The sequence below is a fragment of the Castor canadensis genome, chromosome 14 (assembly GCF_047511655.1).
Source record: "Castor canadensis chromosome 14, mCasCan1.hap1v2, whole genome shotgun sequence".
Lineage (NCBI taxonomy): Eukaryota > Metazoa > Chordata > Mammalia > Rodentia > Castoridae > Castor > Castor canadensis.
Genome location: NC_133399.1, coordinates 1,362,232 through 1,379,866, shown reverse-complemented (window position 1 = coordinate 1,379,866; position 17,635 = coordinate 1,362,232). Strand labels below are relative to the sequence as shown.

The 17,635-nt window shown below is 56.8% G+C and overlaps 1 protein-coding gene across 21 annotated transcripts in view; it reads right to left on the bottom strand.

Moving 5' to 3' along the window:
• Window positions 1-1,428: 1,428 nt before the first annotated feature.
• Gatad2a (GATA zinc finger domain containing 2A) overlaps window positions 1,429-17,635 on the bottom strand; it is an 86,841-nt gene continuing 70,634 nt past the window's right edge. For 18 of the 21 annotated variants that reach the window (XM_074053644.1, XM_074053642.1, XM_074053650.1 and 15 more), the window contains 10 exons: window positions 9,877-10,009; window positions 9,626-9,757; window positions 8,981-9,067; window positions 8,243-8,374; window positions 7,950-8,117; window positions 6,075-6,354; window positions 4,136-4,443; window positions 3,520-3,594; window positions 2,982-3,171; window positions 1,429-1,700 (listed from right to left, as the gene is read on the bottom strand). In XM_074053644.1, coding sequence (XP_073909745.1) covers window positions 1,570-1,700; window positions 2,982-3,171; window positions 3,520-3,594; window positions 4,136-4,443; window positions 6,075-6,354; window positions 7,950-8,117; window positions 8,243-8,374; window positions 8,981-9,067; window positions 9,626-9,757; window positions 9,877-10,009 — 1,636 coding nt within the window. In that variant the 3' untranslated portion in view covers window positions 1,429-1,569. The remainder of the gene's footprint in view (window positions 1,701-2,981; window positions 3,172-3,519; window positions 3,595-4,135; window positions 4,444-6,074; window positions 6,355-7,949; window positions 8,118-8,242; window positions 8,375-8,980; window positions 9,068-9,625; window positions 9,758-9,876; window positions 10,010-17,635) is intronic. The other 3 variants (XM_074053638.1, XM_074053653.1, XM_074053652.1) reach the window with 3 other exon arrangements.

Sequence of the window (17,635 nt, the reverse complement as noted above, 5' to 3'; positions counted from 1 at the left end):
AACAGAGAGGGCCAGCAGCTCAGGGTAGTAGAAGACAGGTGTTTATTTGCCAGGCACACAGAAAATGCGAGGAAGAGAAATGCTTGCATACTCCATTTTTTTTGTTTGTTTTTGGTGTAAAAACTCCCACACCCCCACAAAAAAAACCGTGAATTCCCCTCCTTTCCCCCAAATCCCTGGTTGGAATGGAAGCCACCCTTCCTCAGCCTGCCCTCTCCTCCTGCAGCCCAACACTCAACACACAACTCAGTGACGTGGTGCTGGGCATCAAACACAAACGCTCCCCAAAGCTAGGTCCTGTGTGGGCGACAAACGCTCCCTGGAGACCGAGGGCATCACGCCTGAGATGGTTAAATGAGCTTTATTAGAGCTGCGGCAGGGTCTGGAAGGCATCCTACAGAGGAAGGCTTTAAATTAACGTCCCGAACTGCAAACGGGAGAACCGGGGCTGGAGTGGAACTGGGAACAGAGACCACACAGGGCACCTGTGCCAGCCATGAGTGGTGGACACAGGACAGCTTCCACCTTTCCTCCCGGAACTGATTCAAGAGTGGGAGGGGAAGGATCAAAACGAGAACTAAAGCAGACCTGATCCTTTAAAAAACCTTTCTGTCGACTAAGGAGGAAGGAAAAGGACAAGTCTGAAGAGAACCCTGACGGCGCCCCAGCCTGCAGAAGGGGCTCCAGACACCTGTGCACGCTGGGCACTGGTGATGTGCAGTGCAGGCTGGCTTGACATTGTGTCCATCAAAATGAGCAGGAAAAGAAAAGGGAAAGATTTAATAAAATAAACCACAACAACAACAAAACCCCCACGCAGCCTCCCCTCCAGCTTTCTGTGGCGGGCAGGCATCGCCTTCCTTCTGGGGATCCCTGGGTCTGGCGGGTCTGGGCTGCAGTCTGTTCTTCTGCCAAGTGTTGGAAGTCCGGGGTCTCCAAACAGAACAAGCAGCAACGGAGGCCCTCGGCCGGCACGGGGGCTGGCCGGCCACCTGTGCCTGTCAGTCAACTGGGCCATCCCTGCAGGGCTGTGCTGTCAGTGGCCTGCTGTCCAGCGAGTGGGCCTGCCAGGACTATGCTGTGCAGGACAGGGACCCCAGGTCTGCACGGTTTACTTTGAATTCCATCATCATGAGGTGATAAAAAAAAAAAAAAAATCTTTCAACCTATAGATTGCCATGAAGGGAGGCAGTCAACGATCAGGAACCTAAGACGGGGAAAAGCAAAAAGAACACAAACGCCCGCTCTGCTTCAGAAGCCCCAGGCGCCAGCCTCGCCTGGCGTGTCACAGTGTCCGGGTGAGCTGCCCGCACCTGCTGGGCCGGAGGAGGGCGGGGCGGAGCCAGCCCCGAGGTCCGCACTTCTGCTGGTGTCGGGCAAACTAAAGGCAAAGAGAGAGGAAGGAAGCCCGCGGGGAAGGTCCCTCAGTTCTGTTCCTCATCCTCTGAGAAGCCCCAAGAGGCTGCAGCCAAGAGCCGAGGTCTGGCCTGGGCAGTGCAGCCCGCGCAGCATGTCCTGGCCTGGGGCACGGGAGGGAGGAGCGCCTGTCCCCCGCTGGGCCCGGCTGCACTATTTCCAGGTGGCCGACTGGGGGATGGAGCGTGGCGGGATCATGTCCAGGAGGTATTCTCGCTGCCGGTCCACGGCTGAGGAGGTCTTGTGCACCGCCAAGCTCGGGCTGACGAAGGCAAGGGTCCCACCTGCAACACAGCACAGGGACAGGCAGCAAGGCCGGTCAACGGAGCGGCCCCACCACAGTGTGGCCACCTGCAATCCTAGGCCTCAGAGCTGGGGAGGATTCAAGAAATAATCCCATCTCCTAGGAGACATTTCTGGGATCTGCCAAGGTGACCCCAAGTGTGGGGCAGGAGCCAGGGGTTCAGCCAGCCACCAGGTGCTACGTGAGCAAAGGTGCCGACCACGGTGCAGGAGGTACGCCCAGCGCAGAGACGCTAGCTCAGGCTGGCTTCAAACCACGATCCTCCTGATCTGCCTCCTGAGTTGCTAGGATTACAGGTGTGAGCCACTGCGCCTGGCTTACAATAGCTTTGAAGCAGGGTCTTCCTATGCAGCCCAGGCTGGCCGGGAACTCTGCCTCCTGAGAGCTGGGAATCACAGGCATGGCCACTGTCTCATGTGCTTTCAGACTTCTCACAGAGGTCACGTGCGATCAGCTTGCTAGCTCTAAACTGCTTTCTAAACATGTGGGCAGCAAGGACGCCTGGCTAGCTCCCTCTGCTGCCAAATGCCCCCATGCCAAATGCATGGTCCCTTGCTGAGGCTCTGCATTGGGTAGCTGCAGGCATGGCAGGCACTTGACACGCAGCTTTAGGCACCTCAACCAGAGAGTCCAGGATGCCCTTGGCACTTCTCTCCTGTGTGGTGATGGCGCAGTGCCAAGTATACAGGCAGAAGCTGGATGGGCTCGGACCTCGAGTGAGAGGGACCTAAAGACATCAGTGTCTTCAGCAGGCCTGGGGCAGCAGGTATGCACCACGGTCTGGGTCAGGGCACAGTGTGCAAGCAGCAAGGGTCTACTCTGCTTCGTGTCTACTGGGACTACCACTTGCTCTGGGTGTCCGGAGGGGCTGGGGGATGAGCCGGAGTGGGAGGTGACCACCTGAGGAGCCTTTGTGCCACTGACTGGCATTCACCCTGTGCATGGTGGCTCATGCCTGTAATCCTAGGTACTTGGGAGGCTGAGATTTGATCAAGGGTCAAGGCCAACCAGGTCAAATAGGTCATAAGACCCCCATCTCCAAAATAACCAGAATACAATGGAGTGGAGCCATTGGTCAAGCAGCAGAGTGCCCGAGTTCAAATCCCAGTTCAGTTCCACCAAAAAAAAAAAAAAAGAGCAAGGGAGGCGGCTCATGTGAGCTCATGGGAGCTCACACAGAGAGAGGAAGGAGAGAGAGAGAGAGAGAGAGAGAGAGAGAGAGAGAGAGAGAGAGAAAGGGAAGGCAGGCAGAGCGCTGCACCTGAGCTCAGGGGTGTCTTCTTCCAGTTGGAGGTGCCCTTGCCAGTGCCGGCTGCTCTGTCGGAATGTCTGCCGGTCCTGCTGACCAGGGCCGTGGCGGAGGCTGCATTCTGCAGTTTGGGTGACTGACTGAAGGTGTGCAGGACTCCACGGGGCGTTGTGGCCGAGCCCCGGGACAGCTGGCTGGAGGCCTGCAGTGGAGACAGAGGACAATGGCTCATGGTGGGAACAGCAGCTGAGTGTGGGGTGCTCAGTGCAGCCTGTCCTTGTCTGGCTGACCTCTTCCCACCCACATGGAGTCCCTAGAGTCCAAAATCAGACCAGTTATACCAGGGATGGAGGAGGAGGGGAAAAGAGGGAGAGAAAGAGGGAGAGAAAGAGGGAGAGGGAGGGAGGGAGGGAGGAGGGAGAGAGAGAGAGAGAGAGAGAGACAGACAGACAGACAGACAGACAGACAGACAGACGCAGGCAGCGTGAAAGTCGGCGACTGACGAGGTCGCGTCTGCGGGTGGGCGAGGCTCCCGGTGCTGGTTTCTGACCTGTAGCACAGCCCCGTTACTCCAGTCGCGGGCCTCTCCTGAGCGGAACGCCAACTTACGCCGGGGTTTTATGACCTACACAGGTGGGGGGGGGGGGTTGAGACTGGGGTCAGTGAGGTCCATGCTGCTGGCTGGCCTAAGGTGACTGAAGTGAGCCCCACGGGACAGGCCCATCCCTGACAGCTGTGCCACCGCCTGCTGGCTTTAAGATGTGTGGGGAACTTAAGAAAATGTGTTTAATGATTTACAAACAACTTCCGAGAAAACAGAAATTGCACAAGGGCAGCTTCGGGTCTGCAGACAGTGGGGAAGGAGGTCAGAACCCCGATTTCAGACTTGCTGTCTTGACTTAGCTAGAACACTTGTGCTCAACACCCCTCTGATGTCTCAACGCGGCTTTGAGAAAAGTCTTTCTAGACAAGAAGTACTTGTCAGCACAAAGCGAGGGGAAGCTACAAAATCTAAAGAAACTGCAAATTAGTGTTTTCGCCGCCAACCACCACCATTAAATGCAATTTAGCCACGCAGTGCCAATCAGGCAACGGGCAGTGGGCCAGATCGTGGGGCACCCCGCCTTCCAGGGACAGCCTGTAGCTGGGGTGTGGCCAGCACTCACCTGCTTCAGCGCGGGGTGTGGGGCAGTGGCAGGCTCAGCCTTGGCGGCGGCGGGGGCCGCACCAGCCCCCTGCTGCAGCAGGCGCTGCTCGATCTCCTGCTCCTGCTGCAGGGCCTTCACGAAGGCGGCCTTCAGGCGGCTGGTGTGCTCTACCTTGAGGGCCTTCTTCTGGTTGGACGTCATGCAGTTCTCGCACATGACGGCTCCACCCTTCTCCTCCCGCCAGCGGCACGTGAAGTCCGTCTTGCACTGTGCGCACATGTAGGGCTCCCTCGACAGCACGGCGGCCGCGGCCGACATCCTGCCTGCTGCAAGGAGACGGGTGGGTGGTTCACGCCAAAGGGGCACTGGAGTCTGGGAGGGCGTGGGCAGTGCATTCCACACCAGTTGTGCCCAGACATGGTGCTGGCCAGCGCCAAGCTGCTCTAACTAGGGTGGGCTGAGTGTCCTCGGTACAGCAAGGCGGGCCTGGCTTCCCCATGCCGTCCTTCCCACAATACCACGAGAAACCTCACCACAAAAGGCGCCTGACCCTGGGTGTGACATCAAGGGTTAGTTACCCAGCAATGCCTTAGGGCCTGGGGTGTTCACCTCTTGTTTCCACCTCAGCGGAAAGCGAAGGCTGAGAGAGAACTGAGTGACTTTCGTATCACACAAATAGCTAGTGGCAGAACAAGGACTGAAACCTGGGGAGGAGTCCAAGCTGTACCCTGGAGCCGAAGCTCTGGGGTGTGAGGGGTGGGGTCAGAAGGCCCTTTGCTGTTTGTTCCACATCTTCTTGGTCATTCTGTACTCAGGTTGTCATTGCCTTGCCATCATCACCAACGACAGCAAGGCCAGGGAGACACTCGCCCTTCCCTCCCTGTGCCAGCCTGGGCTCTTGTAGCCTGCACACTGAGGGGTTATAGGAGCTGACCCTACGGAGGCCCCTTGTCTCACAGAGAAGACAGGCTGTCACCCGAACATGCTGCCTCAGGCCTAGGCCCACAGCCACCAAGCAGTTGTCCACAGCAGCATTCTTGCCGATCAATGTTAACTCTTTCAAAGGAACGAGATGCAAGCCAGGCACGCCAGGGCCCTGGCTTCCCCAACAGTGGACCCGTTTCTCTCCTCCCCAGCAGCCTCAGAGGTGAGACCAGATACCACGTACAGCCCAAAGGTCAGTCCTCAGTGTGACGTTATGGCCGGACACTGTCATGAAAGGACTTGGCTGGGGATTATAAGCAAATCCCAGCTGGCTGCCTGACACCCACTCAATGGGCAGGGCTGGAGGCCTGGAGGGCACGGACCGCCTGTCTTCATACCCTCCTGCCCCTCTGCACCTAGGCCACCCTGCTACCCCTCCCCTGCGGGAACTGCAAACCCGCTAGGTCCAGACTTGGTTCTGCCTCCCTGCTCCCGGCATCCCAAGGTGACCCTGGTTCTGAATCAAGACAAGGCTGGCTGCCCACTTGCCTCCCACCAATTCATTCTCACCCCCCTCTTCTCCAGTGCCACCTTTTTTTTTTGCAGTACTGGGGCTTGAACTCAAGAGCCTGTACCTTGAGCCACTGCACCAGCCTTTTTGTGTGTGTTGGGTGTTTTTCGAGATAGGGTCTCACGAACTATTTGTCCAGGTTGGCTTCGAACCATGATCTTCCTGATCTCTGCCTTCCGAGTAGCTGGGATTACAGGCGTGAGCCACCAGTGCCTGCCTTCCGTGCTGCTTTGACAGTGACCCTGAGGGTGCCCTCTCCGCAAAGAGGGTGATGAAGTGAAACAGGCCCAAGCAGGCGTGTTCCTCCCCTATTTGGGGAGGACCTGAAAGGACTCAAGCCCTGGCCCATTCTGCCTGCGTGGGAGGGCCGCCTTGCTGAGCGGCCTTCCTGGAGGCAGTCTGCAGCCACCCACCTCTGGCCTGCCTCTGAGGTCCTGCACAAGATGCCTGCCTGCTACTCACCTTGCGTCTCCAGTAGGTTCTGCACCACCTCCTCCAGTCCCACCAGGTAGATGAACTCATTGTTGGCGGCACTGGGCAGGAAGTTCATCTCCGGGGCGGGGGGTTTGGGCGGCGGGATCTCCAGCAGCGTCTTCTCCAGCTGCTTGCGCAGGGCGAGCTTGGCAGCGGCCTGCCGGCTTGCTGGAGACTCACCAGAGGTGACCACAGAGGCCACACTGGTGGGGGTGGAGTTGGCCTGAGCAGAGGCGGCCGTCGTCCCCTTCAGTGATGCTGCCGTGGGCTTTGGAGGAGACAACCACCAGATCAGGGAGCTCCCCAGGCGCAACCACAGCCCAAGTGACCTGTCACCTGTACTTGACTGTCACGTCCTTTAAAGTAAACCTGAGCGGTCTGACACTTAGCAGGGTCGTGGAAGTGAACGGCCCACAGGGAAAGCACATGAATGGAAGTGGCTTGCAAGACCAGATGTCTCAACAACTCAGGGATACCCAATGCACGCCAGATGCTGCACTGCCTGTCACGAGGACACCCAAGGACACCACGAGCAATACAGGGACCTGGCAGGGTGTGCAGAGACTCACAGCATCTTTGCCGCCATATGCCTGGAGCACAAACTATCTGAGTCCATGTCGGGTACAGGGGAAAGTGGCTCATGGGTCCCCAGCCCTTGGTCCCTCTTCTGGTCTGCCGCTCCCATGCCACTCTACCATCCCTGCCTGGATCCCAGTGCGGACGCTCCATCAACCCAGAGCAGACCAGTGCCCTTAGCCTTGGGTGTTGAGGAGCCCTCTGGAAACCCAAGGGAAGCTGAGCACACCATCCCCAGGCAAGAGTCACCTGGTGACTTGCAAGTAGTATTCCATGGGGCTAAGGGCGGCCAGGGGTCTTGCAGGACCATCCCCAAAGGATCCCAGCCTGGCTGGCTTGGCACCCCCATTCAGCACCAAGCCCCAGGCTTCCTCCGCCTGACTGCCACTGCCTCTTGGCATTCTGAAGACCGCAGGGGCTGGACATGGGTTTGAGGGGGTGGGATGCCTGCCCAGGTCTGTCTTTTGTTCCACCCTGTGGATGCAGGACTGGCCATGCCTCTGCACCTTAACTTGACCTTAACAAAGGCAGGGATGTTGCACAGAGGCCTGCCAGCCGTGCTCTTCAGAGAAAGGCGGGCAGCGGCCCAGTGTGCCTACCGATGAAGAGAGTGGAGTTGAGCAGGCTCGTCAGCAGAAGGCCTGCACACCCAGTAATTTCATCTGTCACAGGGGCTCTTGCTTCCAGCCTGCCTTCCCGCCCCTTGCTCCTTCTCTCTCTGTCCTGCTACCCAGGGGGTGGGGACAGACGCTCCCCATCTCAGAGGCCCTGTACAGAGGTTAAGGGACGTGAAGCTAAGAATAGAATAGCTGTGCTGGTGCTGTGGGGACATCTGCAGCCCGCTCTCCTCCTGTGCCCATGCCTGCTGAGGACGTAAGTCAGCAGGAGCTGGCTGTGGGAAGCTACAGTGGTGAGGGCAGCAAAGGCCCAAGGGCTTTGGGACCCCCGCTTGTCTCCGGGCCCCTGCTGTTCCCCTAAACCTGCTGTATCCTACACTCTGCTATGTGACCCAGGGACTGATCTCAGCTTGCCCCATACCCCCAAGCAGCTGCCCAGCCCTGCTGCATGGCAACCCTGCCCATGGGCCTTCAGAGCCCTGCTATCACAGGGGCTCAAGTTCAACACTCCCCCCGACTCCCCTGGGGATATTCTAGGCCCTACAAACCTTGGAAGGAGCAGGTAGGTCACACCGCATCACTCTGGTGGACACAATGGTATGAGGCCAACTGGGCATGACGGGGAGGACTAGCTTAGAGCACAACCTCCCACTGTGGCACAGACCCTCACCTGCGGGATGTTGACGAGCAGACTGGTGTTGGGAACGTTGGCCACACGAATGAGTCCCTGCTGGATGATTCTCTGTCCCTGAATTTGCACGCTGGGCACAGAGGCCCGGGGGGCCAGGAGGAGGGGTGGTGGCCCAGTTGCGGAATGCTGCCTGATGCTGTGGATTTGCTGGGTAGGGACAAGAAACACAGCTGAGCCCACCACAGAGGGGCGCCAGGAAGGGAGGGGGAGGAGGGGGAGGGACGCACATCCATGCCCACCCGCACCCCTGGCACATGAGGCGCCCTGCTTACCTGGGCACCCCTGACAAGTGGGGGCATGACAACTTGTGAGCTGGTCTGAGGCCCCAGCTTAGAGGACACCTGCTGCCCACCGCGTACCAGGGGTGGCGGGATGACACTGCCGGGCATTCGGGTTGAAGAGGTCTGCCAATGACAGCAATACCCACATTTATGTGGCATTTTTCTTCCTTCAGAAAACAGACTTGCTTTCGTGAAAGTACGTATAGTTCTAAAGTTAGGACAGAAGAGTGGGATCCAAAGGGCTGCTGAGTGCGTTCCAGCACGAGGCAGCACTGTTCGAGGCGCTGGTCCAACCCAGCATAGCAGCTAAACCAGCATGGCGTCATCTCCAGGTGTGTGCTGGGGCTCAGGCGTGTGGCTGGACAGCCCTCTGCCTGGCACAATGGGTGCACTATGGTTAGAGGATGCCTGCCAAACTGGGGCAAGCCCAGGCCCTAAGGGCAGCAGGACCCCTGGACCCCTGCAGAAAGTGGACCTGCCCCGGCTCACAGCTCTTCTTCTGGTCTTGTTTACCATGGCTGAGTGAGCACGGAGGGTGCTCTGGATGGGCCCTACCACTGTTGACCATGCCTTCTGTGACAGCAACAGTGGCCTTGTTTGAGGAGCACATGCACACTTTTTTCTCTGGGCAGCTGGCTGAGAGCCTCGCTCAGAAGCCCAATGAGCCTTTTCTGCCTGTGGACTGAAGTAGTGCCGCCTGCTGGCCAATACTCAAGCGGGGACACTGACCTGAAGGGATGTCTTGCCGGCAGGAATGTTCTGGGTGCCCCGCACAAGCGGGGGAGGGGTGGTTACAGCACTCCCGGCGCCCGCCGGCTGCAAGAGAGGACAGGGCTAGCAGAGTGGCTCAAGTGGTAGAGCACCTGCCTTTCTGCATGAGACCCTGAGTTTAAACCCCAGTACCACCAAAATAACTAAATAAAAATTAAATAAAAAAAGAAAGAGAAAGAGAGGATACTCAGGAGATGATGGATAACAGTCCTTCCCTTCCCAGAAGACTCATTTCCTTCCTCCTTCCTGTGTACCAGGCTCCCAAAGGCCCCTCTTCCAGCCTGAAAGGGACCTCTGTCTACAGCAGGAGCTGGCACACTCTACAGGGCCAAGGACAGGTACTCCAACAGCCCCCCACCTCCTAGTTGCTCCCTGATTTCATGGATACCAGGCACTGTCCTGTCCTGCAGAGGATGGAAGGGCTGACAATGGCGACTGAGGGAAAGGATGCTGGAGCTGGGTAGGTAATCCCAGGCTTGGTAAGAAATGCAGGGTCTGGAAGCAGGCACACTACCACAGAGCTCAAACCTGCCCACATTCCCTGGAAGGAATCTCTCCCATCCCTGTCCAGCCTTTCTGCCAGACATGCCGGGCATCCCACACCTTCTGCACAGTGGCTTCCTTCTGGATTTGACTCTGCCGCAGCTTCTTCAGCAAGACAAGCTTTGCTTCCTCTAGTCTCAGCTCTTCCTTCAACTGTTTGATCATCCTCTCCCGCTCTTCTGGACTACTTTTCTGCAGACAAGAGAACACGCGTTGTGGATAGGGTCCTTAGCAGAGAACCCCCCACCAGCATGGCTTGGGGGGTACAGTGAGCAGGACAGGCTAGCGGGGACTCCCAGGGTGAGGCTCACCAGAAGCGCCTCAGTGCTGGTCTCCTTCAAGGCCACCTTGGTCAGCCCGTTAACTCGTGGGCTGGAGGGTTGCTCGTTGTCAGATAGCACGATCACATCGGGCGAGGGGGGTCTCCTCTCAGGTTTCATGTCACTGTGGGACAGATACAAAGGGAGTTATCAGAGAGTATGGCACTTGGCTGCCAGACACATTGCCCACACCTAGTGGACACACAGCAAGAAGGCAGAGAGCACACACCTCCTGCCTGGCCTAACTGGTCCCAGTCTGCCCCTCGTGGCACCTGGGTGGGCTGCATCCACATACCTTATAAGGCACCCAAGCCCACCAGGTCACAGCTGGGCCCTTAACCTCTGCCTTCATGTGCCCCGGGCTGACGCATGTGCTCGAGTACAACACCGGCATTTTGGGATATGCTGTAGATTCCTACTTTACCCTGTGGCGTGGTATCCATGAACATACCCAAGCTTTATGTTCCTGGGCCTGGCTCAGTCTTGGTCCAGTGTTGGAGCTCCTGTGTGCTGGATGTCACAGGAAGAGAGCACCTCGAAAAGGAGGGCATGCCACCTGTCCATGCTGGAAATCACCTGATGGGAACTCAGTCCTCCACACTCCATACTCTCTTCCATGCCCAGCCCAGGCGTGTGAAGGGCCACCTGCCTGCCAGCCCACACAGCACCGAGCGCTCACCACCCACAAGGCTGCTCCAGGCTGCCTGCTGGACAGTCATCCAGCAGTAGACACAGGTCTCTGCTTTGTTTTGTTCTTGGTGATTTAGGCAGGTACTTTACCACTTGAGCCACTCCACCAGCTTTGGTTATGGTTAATTCTAAAGATAGGGTTCGCTTTAGGCCAGCCCGGAGCACAACCTTCCACTTTGCAAGTGGCTGGGCTGGGATGACAGGCACACACAATCAGCTCAGCTTTTTTTTTTTTTTTCCAACTGAGATGGGATCTCTTGAATTATCTGTCCAGGGTGACCTCACACTGTGATCCTCCTGATCTTGGCCTCCTAAGTATTTAGGATGAGAGCCACCAGTGCCCAGCTGTCGCTGTGTGTTTCAAAACCAAAAAGAACATCTAAAACCTCAGTACTCTTTATCTACCTGACATACTAGGAACTGGTTTCCAACTCCATCCATACTCCACCAGCAGGTGAACTGCTCCGCACCCACCCCAGAAGCCCCAGTTCCACAGCATCAGGGACCCCCTCACCACTTCCACCCTCCCTTTCTGATAAACGTGCTCTACTTGTTGCTGTGGTCTGTTGGGGGAGCTCACTTCCACCCGTGAACCTGACCTCACTGAAGGCTCCAGCAAGCCCCCGTGGCTTTCTGTTGCGTTCTGAGGACACACACATCTGAGTGTGTGGTGGATGAGCACATGCTAAGCCACTTGTCAGAATCTCCAACAGTGAGTCTCCCACCCACGATGCCTGTGAGCTGGATTCTAGGCACCAGGCAACCTGAGCCCAGGCATCACCACCCAGTCCTCCCCTTCTCATCTAGGACCCTGTAGGACCCATGCTCCTAACGCCACAGGATCACACATGTGCCACGGGAGATGCTTTGCCCCCACCCGCCTGAGCAGTTCTGTTGGCTCCATCCTCTGCAGAAGGACAGCGTCCTCCTTTGTGTGGGCAGGAAAAGCAACTAAAGACACAACATGTCCGCCAGGTGGCACTGTGACCCAGGGGACAAACTTTGATGAAGTTAACTGCAAGTCACAGCTGAAAGTTGTCCCAGTTGCACAGCATCTCTGCTATGCTGGGGGGGCTTGAGTCCCCGTGAAGGCTGGACACAGGTGCCAGTGCCAAGGCTTTGTTCCACCCCAAAGCTACCAGGCAGCTGTACCTGAGCCCCAGTGCTAGTCCACATCCCACCTAGCTTCTGTACCAGACACCAGGAGTGGAAAGAAAGGTGTTTTTTCCAAGTCTGCAGTCCCCAGGCATGGGGCTCTCAGACTGAATTTGACAGCCCAGAAATGGGCAGTTCATAAAGTGACCCAGTGAGCCCTCTTGGTTCTCACCAGACCTCTCTCCAGGTAAGTGGCTGCCAAGACCTACTTTCAAGGTGACTGGCAGCTCTCACTCCAGTCCTGTGGGTGTGTGTGGCCTGCAGTGCCTCAGAAGTGGCTGAACCCATAGCTCCTGCACAGCACTGCAGAGACTGATGGTCTCCACCCAGGCGGACTCCCAGGTGCACTGAGGAGCAGGATGCAGGCAGCAGTTCAGACAGAGTTACAAGCGACAGACACACTTCCTGGGTGAGTAAGGGTGCAGCAATAGCCAACCTGTGAGGACGTCTCAGTTTTCTTCACCTTATAGAAGGTGTGCGCGGCTCCAGAAGTGGGTATCTAATAAAACCTCAATCTGCCTGAGGGAAGAAGTCAGGGATAGGGGACAGAGGCCATCCAGTGGCTGAAGTGTTCTGAGAGGGCCACCCTGATCTCCTGCTCCCAGGTCCCATCTTGACTGGAGACTAATCAATAACTCATCCAAGAGGTGATGTCACCGCCCATCAATGATCACTCAGCATCCCAGCCGTCAGCAGGGAGTGAACTTCCTGTATGCTAATCAGGCCACCAAAAAGTCATGTGACAAAGGCATTTCCCTCCTTAGTCATGTGACTCTTTAACTGTGCCTTCCAACGTGAAAACCATGGCAACGGGCAGTTCTAACCGGTCTGACATGCAGCCTTCATTTTGAGAAGGGAGGTAAGGGTTCAGGTGCTGACAGAAAATGGAGGCGCCCAGGCTCCCTTGGGGGGGTGGCAGACACTTCCTGTGTGGCACTAGCCCACAGGGGACTCCGTGTGTCTCAGGCAGCTGGTCACCTCTTCCAGACATGGAGGGGCCTCCAGCCCCTACAGTTTAAAAACTTTCCTAAGCTTAGTTTTTAAAGGAAAAGGAGCCTCAAGATTCCCAAGACTTTCTGGAGAGTTCTTAATTCAGGAAAAAGAACATGTGGTTCAAGACAACTGCACACAGTATCTGGGGGCAGGGAGTGTTTTACAGAAACCACGGAAAACCAGAGAAAAAAGCAGAGGAGATCTGCACAGCACTGGGACAGCATCTGCCCAGGCACCTTCACTCCACGGTGGCTGTCTTGTCTGGGGCGGCAACTTTGTTTGGAAGCTGCATGGTGTTTGGGGGCAAATCCCACAAGCCCATTCTGCCTGCCCACTGAGAACCCTGTATAGGATTAAGTGATCAAAACCTGTATCTTATGTGACCTATGAAGATCCCTGGAAGCAGGCCAGGTCACTGCTATCAGGTAAGTGACCTCCCTGTCAGGAACTTCTGCAGGGTTTCCTGTGGGAGATGGACCTCATACACCGTAATCACCACCCATCCCACCTGCTTTGGCTGCTCACCAGAGAGGCCAGTGGCAGTTAAAATTTAGCATTCCCTCGGCCTGTGCCAGGGAATAAATGTATAAGGGGACACAGAGCTGTCCTCGAGGCTTGGATCTCTGATGGATCTGCCCGGTGCTCAAGGGACACCCTCATCATTCCTCCCTCCCTCATCCACCTACAGCAGTTGCTGGAAACCCACATAACCAAAGAGCGGGAGCTGTCCCAGGAGGACAGGAGAAACCCCCAGCTAAAAGGTGGCTCTGTTCTGAGGGTTCATGGTCCCCTGGGACACACAGGCAGAACAGATAAGGGTTAGGGCAAGATGGGAACGCTGCTGAGAGCAATCACAGGCAGCTGTGCTGGGGAGCCACCCAAGAAGCTCAGCACCTGAAGGAGAAGCAGGATGGGCAGTGAGGCCCCTCAACACAGAGACTGGCCAGCAGGAGCCACGAGTGGCCAGCTTCCCCAGAGCTGGTACACATGCAGCTCCTGTCTGGCCCCAATCCATGGAGTTTGCATTTTGACATGAACACCCCAGGGACCATGAGCAGAGGCTGAAGTGGCTGAACAGGTCTCGCTTGGGACTCAGGACAAGAGCTCTTGCTCGGAATCAGCTCAGTCAGACAATGAGGTCAGCTGCCTTCTCCAGCCCTGCCCAACACTGCTAGAACCTCTCCTCCCTCTCTGCTGGCCTTGTATCTAATGGGGCAGGGGAGCTTTGCAGCAGCCTCATGCGCCCCTTCAGCAAACGCTCACCTTGGACCCCCAGCCCCTTCCCATACTGCAGAGCAATTCACACATATACACACCCCTGGGCCAACCTGACTCTCATCCCCAGTGACCCTGTATCACAGACATGGATACACTGTTCCCCATGAGCCACAATTCACCCTTCAAAACGAAGCTGACACCACGTCTTCCTTCATCAAGGTCCCTGGCTGACCCTGCCTGGAGGTTCCCAGAAAGCACACCACAAAACCCCCATCACAGGCTGCTGCAGGAAGTCCTCAGCATTGCCTCCTTGAAGGCTCTGTTCAGAGCAGCCCACAGCAGCCCAGGCCTGAGCAGAGCCTGGTGTTCCTCAGTCACACCAAGCCACCAAACTACTGAAGGAAGTGCCTTTGTCCCTGCCCTGAGTCTACATACAGGCTAGATCAATCCTCCCTGTGTCTCATCTCCCAGGATGGCGTGTCACTGCAGAAGAGGGCTCCCCCAACCCTGGGCTGGGACCTTTGTGTCCCCCTCAATGGTGTGGCGCAGACTCAGCTCCCAATGACAACCAGGATGTTCCCAGGGTGACCAGATGAGCAGTGGGCAAGGGAAAAGGTGGAGTCCAGCCCTGGCACAACTCTACAGCACCAGAAAAGGGGTGAGACTCCCGCCATCTCCTCCTAAGGCCAGGCTGGCTGGGAGGGAGAGGACACAGGACCCTTACCCCAGAGCCAGTGCCTGCCCACAGCTGTACAGGCAGCTGGCCTACTCCTAGGGAGAAGAGATGATGCCACAAAGCCTCACCCCCTTCCCCTTAGACTTCAAACAGTTCCAGGGAACTTGGGCTGTGGAGAGTGACCCCCACCCAAATCAGAAGACCCAAGGGTCACATTTGCTCCTGCCTCTTGTAAAGGATAATTGCCTCTTCTGTGCCTCCTAGAAGAGGGGCCGGGAATCATTGCCCTGCTGGCCTCAGGCTGCCTGATAGGGTTACCACCAGGGAGGTGTAGAGCACCTGTAGGCTGCCCTGTAACAAGGCCTGGTAAGGAGGCTGCAGAGGTCTCCTGCAGCCACGCCCATTCCCACCTTAGGCTATCTGCTTATAGCTGTCCTAGGGCAGAGTGTCCTGCCTGCAGGTCACCTGCTGCCTCTCCAGAGCCACTGCAACCAAGGACCTGTATGTTGGAGGCCTTAGGCCTCTAGGCAGCCCTAAAAACTAAGACAGCAGCAACAAAGGCCCCAGGGCAAAGAGCATGGAGGTATGGAGGGAGTCCAGGCCTGGACTCCTCAAGGAGTGGCCCCCAGCCCTAGCCTTGTGATCCCTGGGAAGGAAGAGTCCTCTGCAAGGGGTGGGTGTGAGGATCTGGCACAGAGCACACAGCCCAGGGCCAGCCAGTTGGAGAGCACATGGTTCTGGGACAGCGCCACCTGTAGACTGGCTGATAACCTCGCACATGTAGACAGTCACTTCCACAAGCACGCAAGACACTGTGCTGCTATGCAAAGCCATGTTAAAAGGATTTCTGAATTCTCTGTCATAGCCCCTGGTGGTCCAGGCCCTAGCCTGCGAGTCCAGGAGCTTTTACTCAGGATCTCCTGTGCTGGGGTGAGGGTGGGAGTGCACCTGTAAGGCCACTCACTCACAGTCCCCTGTGGTCCTTTTCTCCTGACCCTGCTGGTTTTGTGGCTGGACATCTGAACCACCAAAGTGGATGGGGGAATCGACACTGCAAACTTCCAAGGCAAGGTCATGAAGCCCTGCAGCTTCCAGTTGTCCTGGCACTGCCACTGAGTAACAAAGCCACCAGGGTCATCCAGCACAGCTGATTGAGACTGAAGGACCAGAGAGCCCAAGAAGTAGTGTTCAGCTGCATTGGATCAGCTGACCAGCAGGACCTCCAGACAGCAAGAAATACACTGCTTTAAACCACTAAGCTAATGGGGCTGTCAGCCCAGCTTGCCCCTGGGGGACTTAGCCCACATCCCTGTGCTATGCTTCCTTCCTCAGACTGTCCCCAACAGAGGCCAACCACTCTAGACACTACCCTGGGACAAAGCAGGAAGAGCAAAAAAGCAGAAAGGGCTAATGCAAGTAACAACCTTGCTGAACCTTACAGCTGCTCCCCACACAGGGCCAGCAGCAGCAGCAATCCTCTACCCACCGACAAGACAGGGGTGAGATGGCACAGCTGCAGACTTCAGAAGATCACAACTGCCCCAAATGGTGGCAAGGAGAGGGTCCCAAAGAAGAAGCAGTGGCTTGGGAGGCACCTCAGCCTCAGGCATCATCGGGGGAGGTTTGAATGGAAGCTAAAAAGCAATTCCACCACCCCACTTCACTGTGCCACCCCACCCAAATCCAAGATTCACCTCTAGCAAAACCCTGTGAAAGAAAAGTGAGACAGTTGCCTCCAGTCCCCACCAAGCAGCATCTCTTGTGCCAGCACACAATTCTGAGACCTTTCATACCAGCTGGGAGCCCACAAGAGCCTGCCCTGCTTTCTTGGGGGTGGCCTTTTGGGGACACTCAGTATGACAAGAAGTGAAGCTCTGCTGCCTACAGACAGGCTGCACCCAGGGCCTTGGAGCCCACCTGCTTCCCGCCAGCCTGGCCCTCTGCGGTTCCCTGGCCTCCCTTCTTAGCATCCATTACCACTCCCACCCGCCTGTGGTAACTGGAGCTCTCTTGGCTAGGATGTCAGGAGAAAAGCCAGCGCTAACTCTGCAGGGCAGGGAGGCGGAACACATTTTGCTTCTCTGCCACAGAGGCCACGGAGGTGAGCAGCTGGGATGGAATCTTTGAAACACAGCCATCATTCTTCCTGGAGACTTCGAGTCCGACTGTTGCTCTGGGACTCCATTATGGTGAGCCCAGCCACAGCTATGGGAGCATCTCAGGGGAGAGGGAGTGAGCACGCGTGGCCGCCCCCAGCATGAGCAGAGAGGGAGGAGGTGTCCTGCCAGGGGCCTCCTCACTACAGCAGGGGCCGGTTTCAGGGGCTCTGTGCAGAGTTGCTGCCAGCTGGAGAGACAAGCCAGACACCATGGAGGCCTGCTCTCCAGGCCTGAGGAGGTCGCTGTAGCATGACCCCACGAGAGCTGGCATCACGGTGAGGGTGATGCTTAGAAATTAGAAACTTGGGAAGAAGTACTCAGTAGAAATGGTCACAGCCACAGAACTGCAAGGCTGCACCACCACATTTGGAAAAGCACCCAGAACACTGCTGACCCTTCGCTGTGGCTACTGTCCCTGCCCCACCCACATCAACACCTCTACTCACCACCCTTTGTCAGGAGGAAACAGGTGAAGGAGGGCTGAGGGACTGCCAAGGCCACACAGCTGGGACCTCCAAGTGACCTGGGCCCACCTGCCATGTGCATCCTGCACTGAGGTGGCCCTGGGGGATGGAGAAATAGTTCCATGTGACTGTGAACTCTGACAGCCACTACCCTGGGTCATTAAGTACCACTTCTGGACTAAGTTAAAGCTCACCTTTCCATCTGACAACCCGGACAGCCAGCAGTATCTATATACTAAGCCCCAAGGTGATAAGGAGGGGATGAAGTGAGGACAGGGACCTTGCCCTCGGACTCCATCAACAGACAGCAACTTGCTTCAAAATGGGTCAGGGGACTGTCAGAAAGAGAACTTGGTGGGGGGGTGATGGAGGTGTGGGTCTAGCAGTAGAGCACC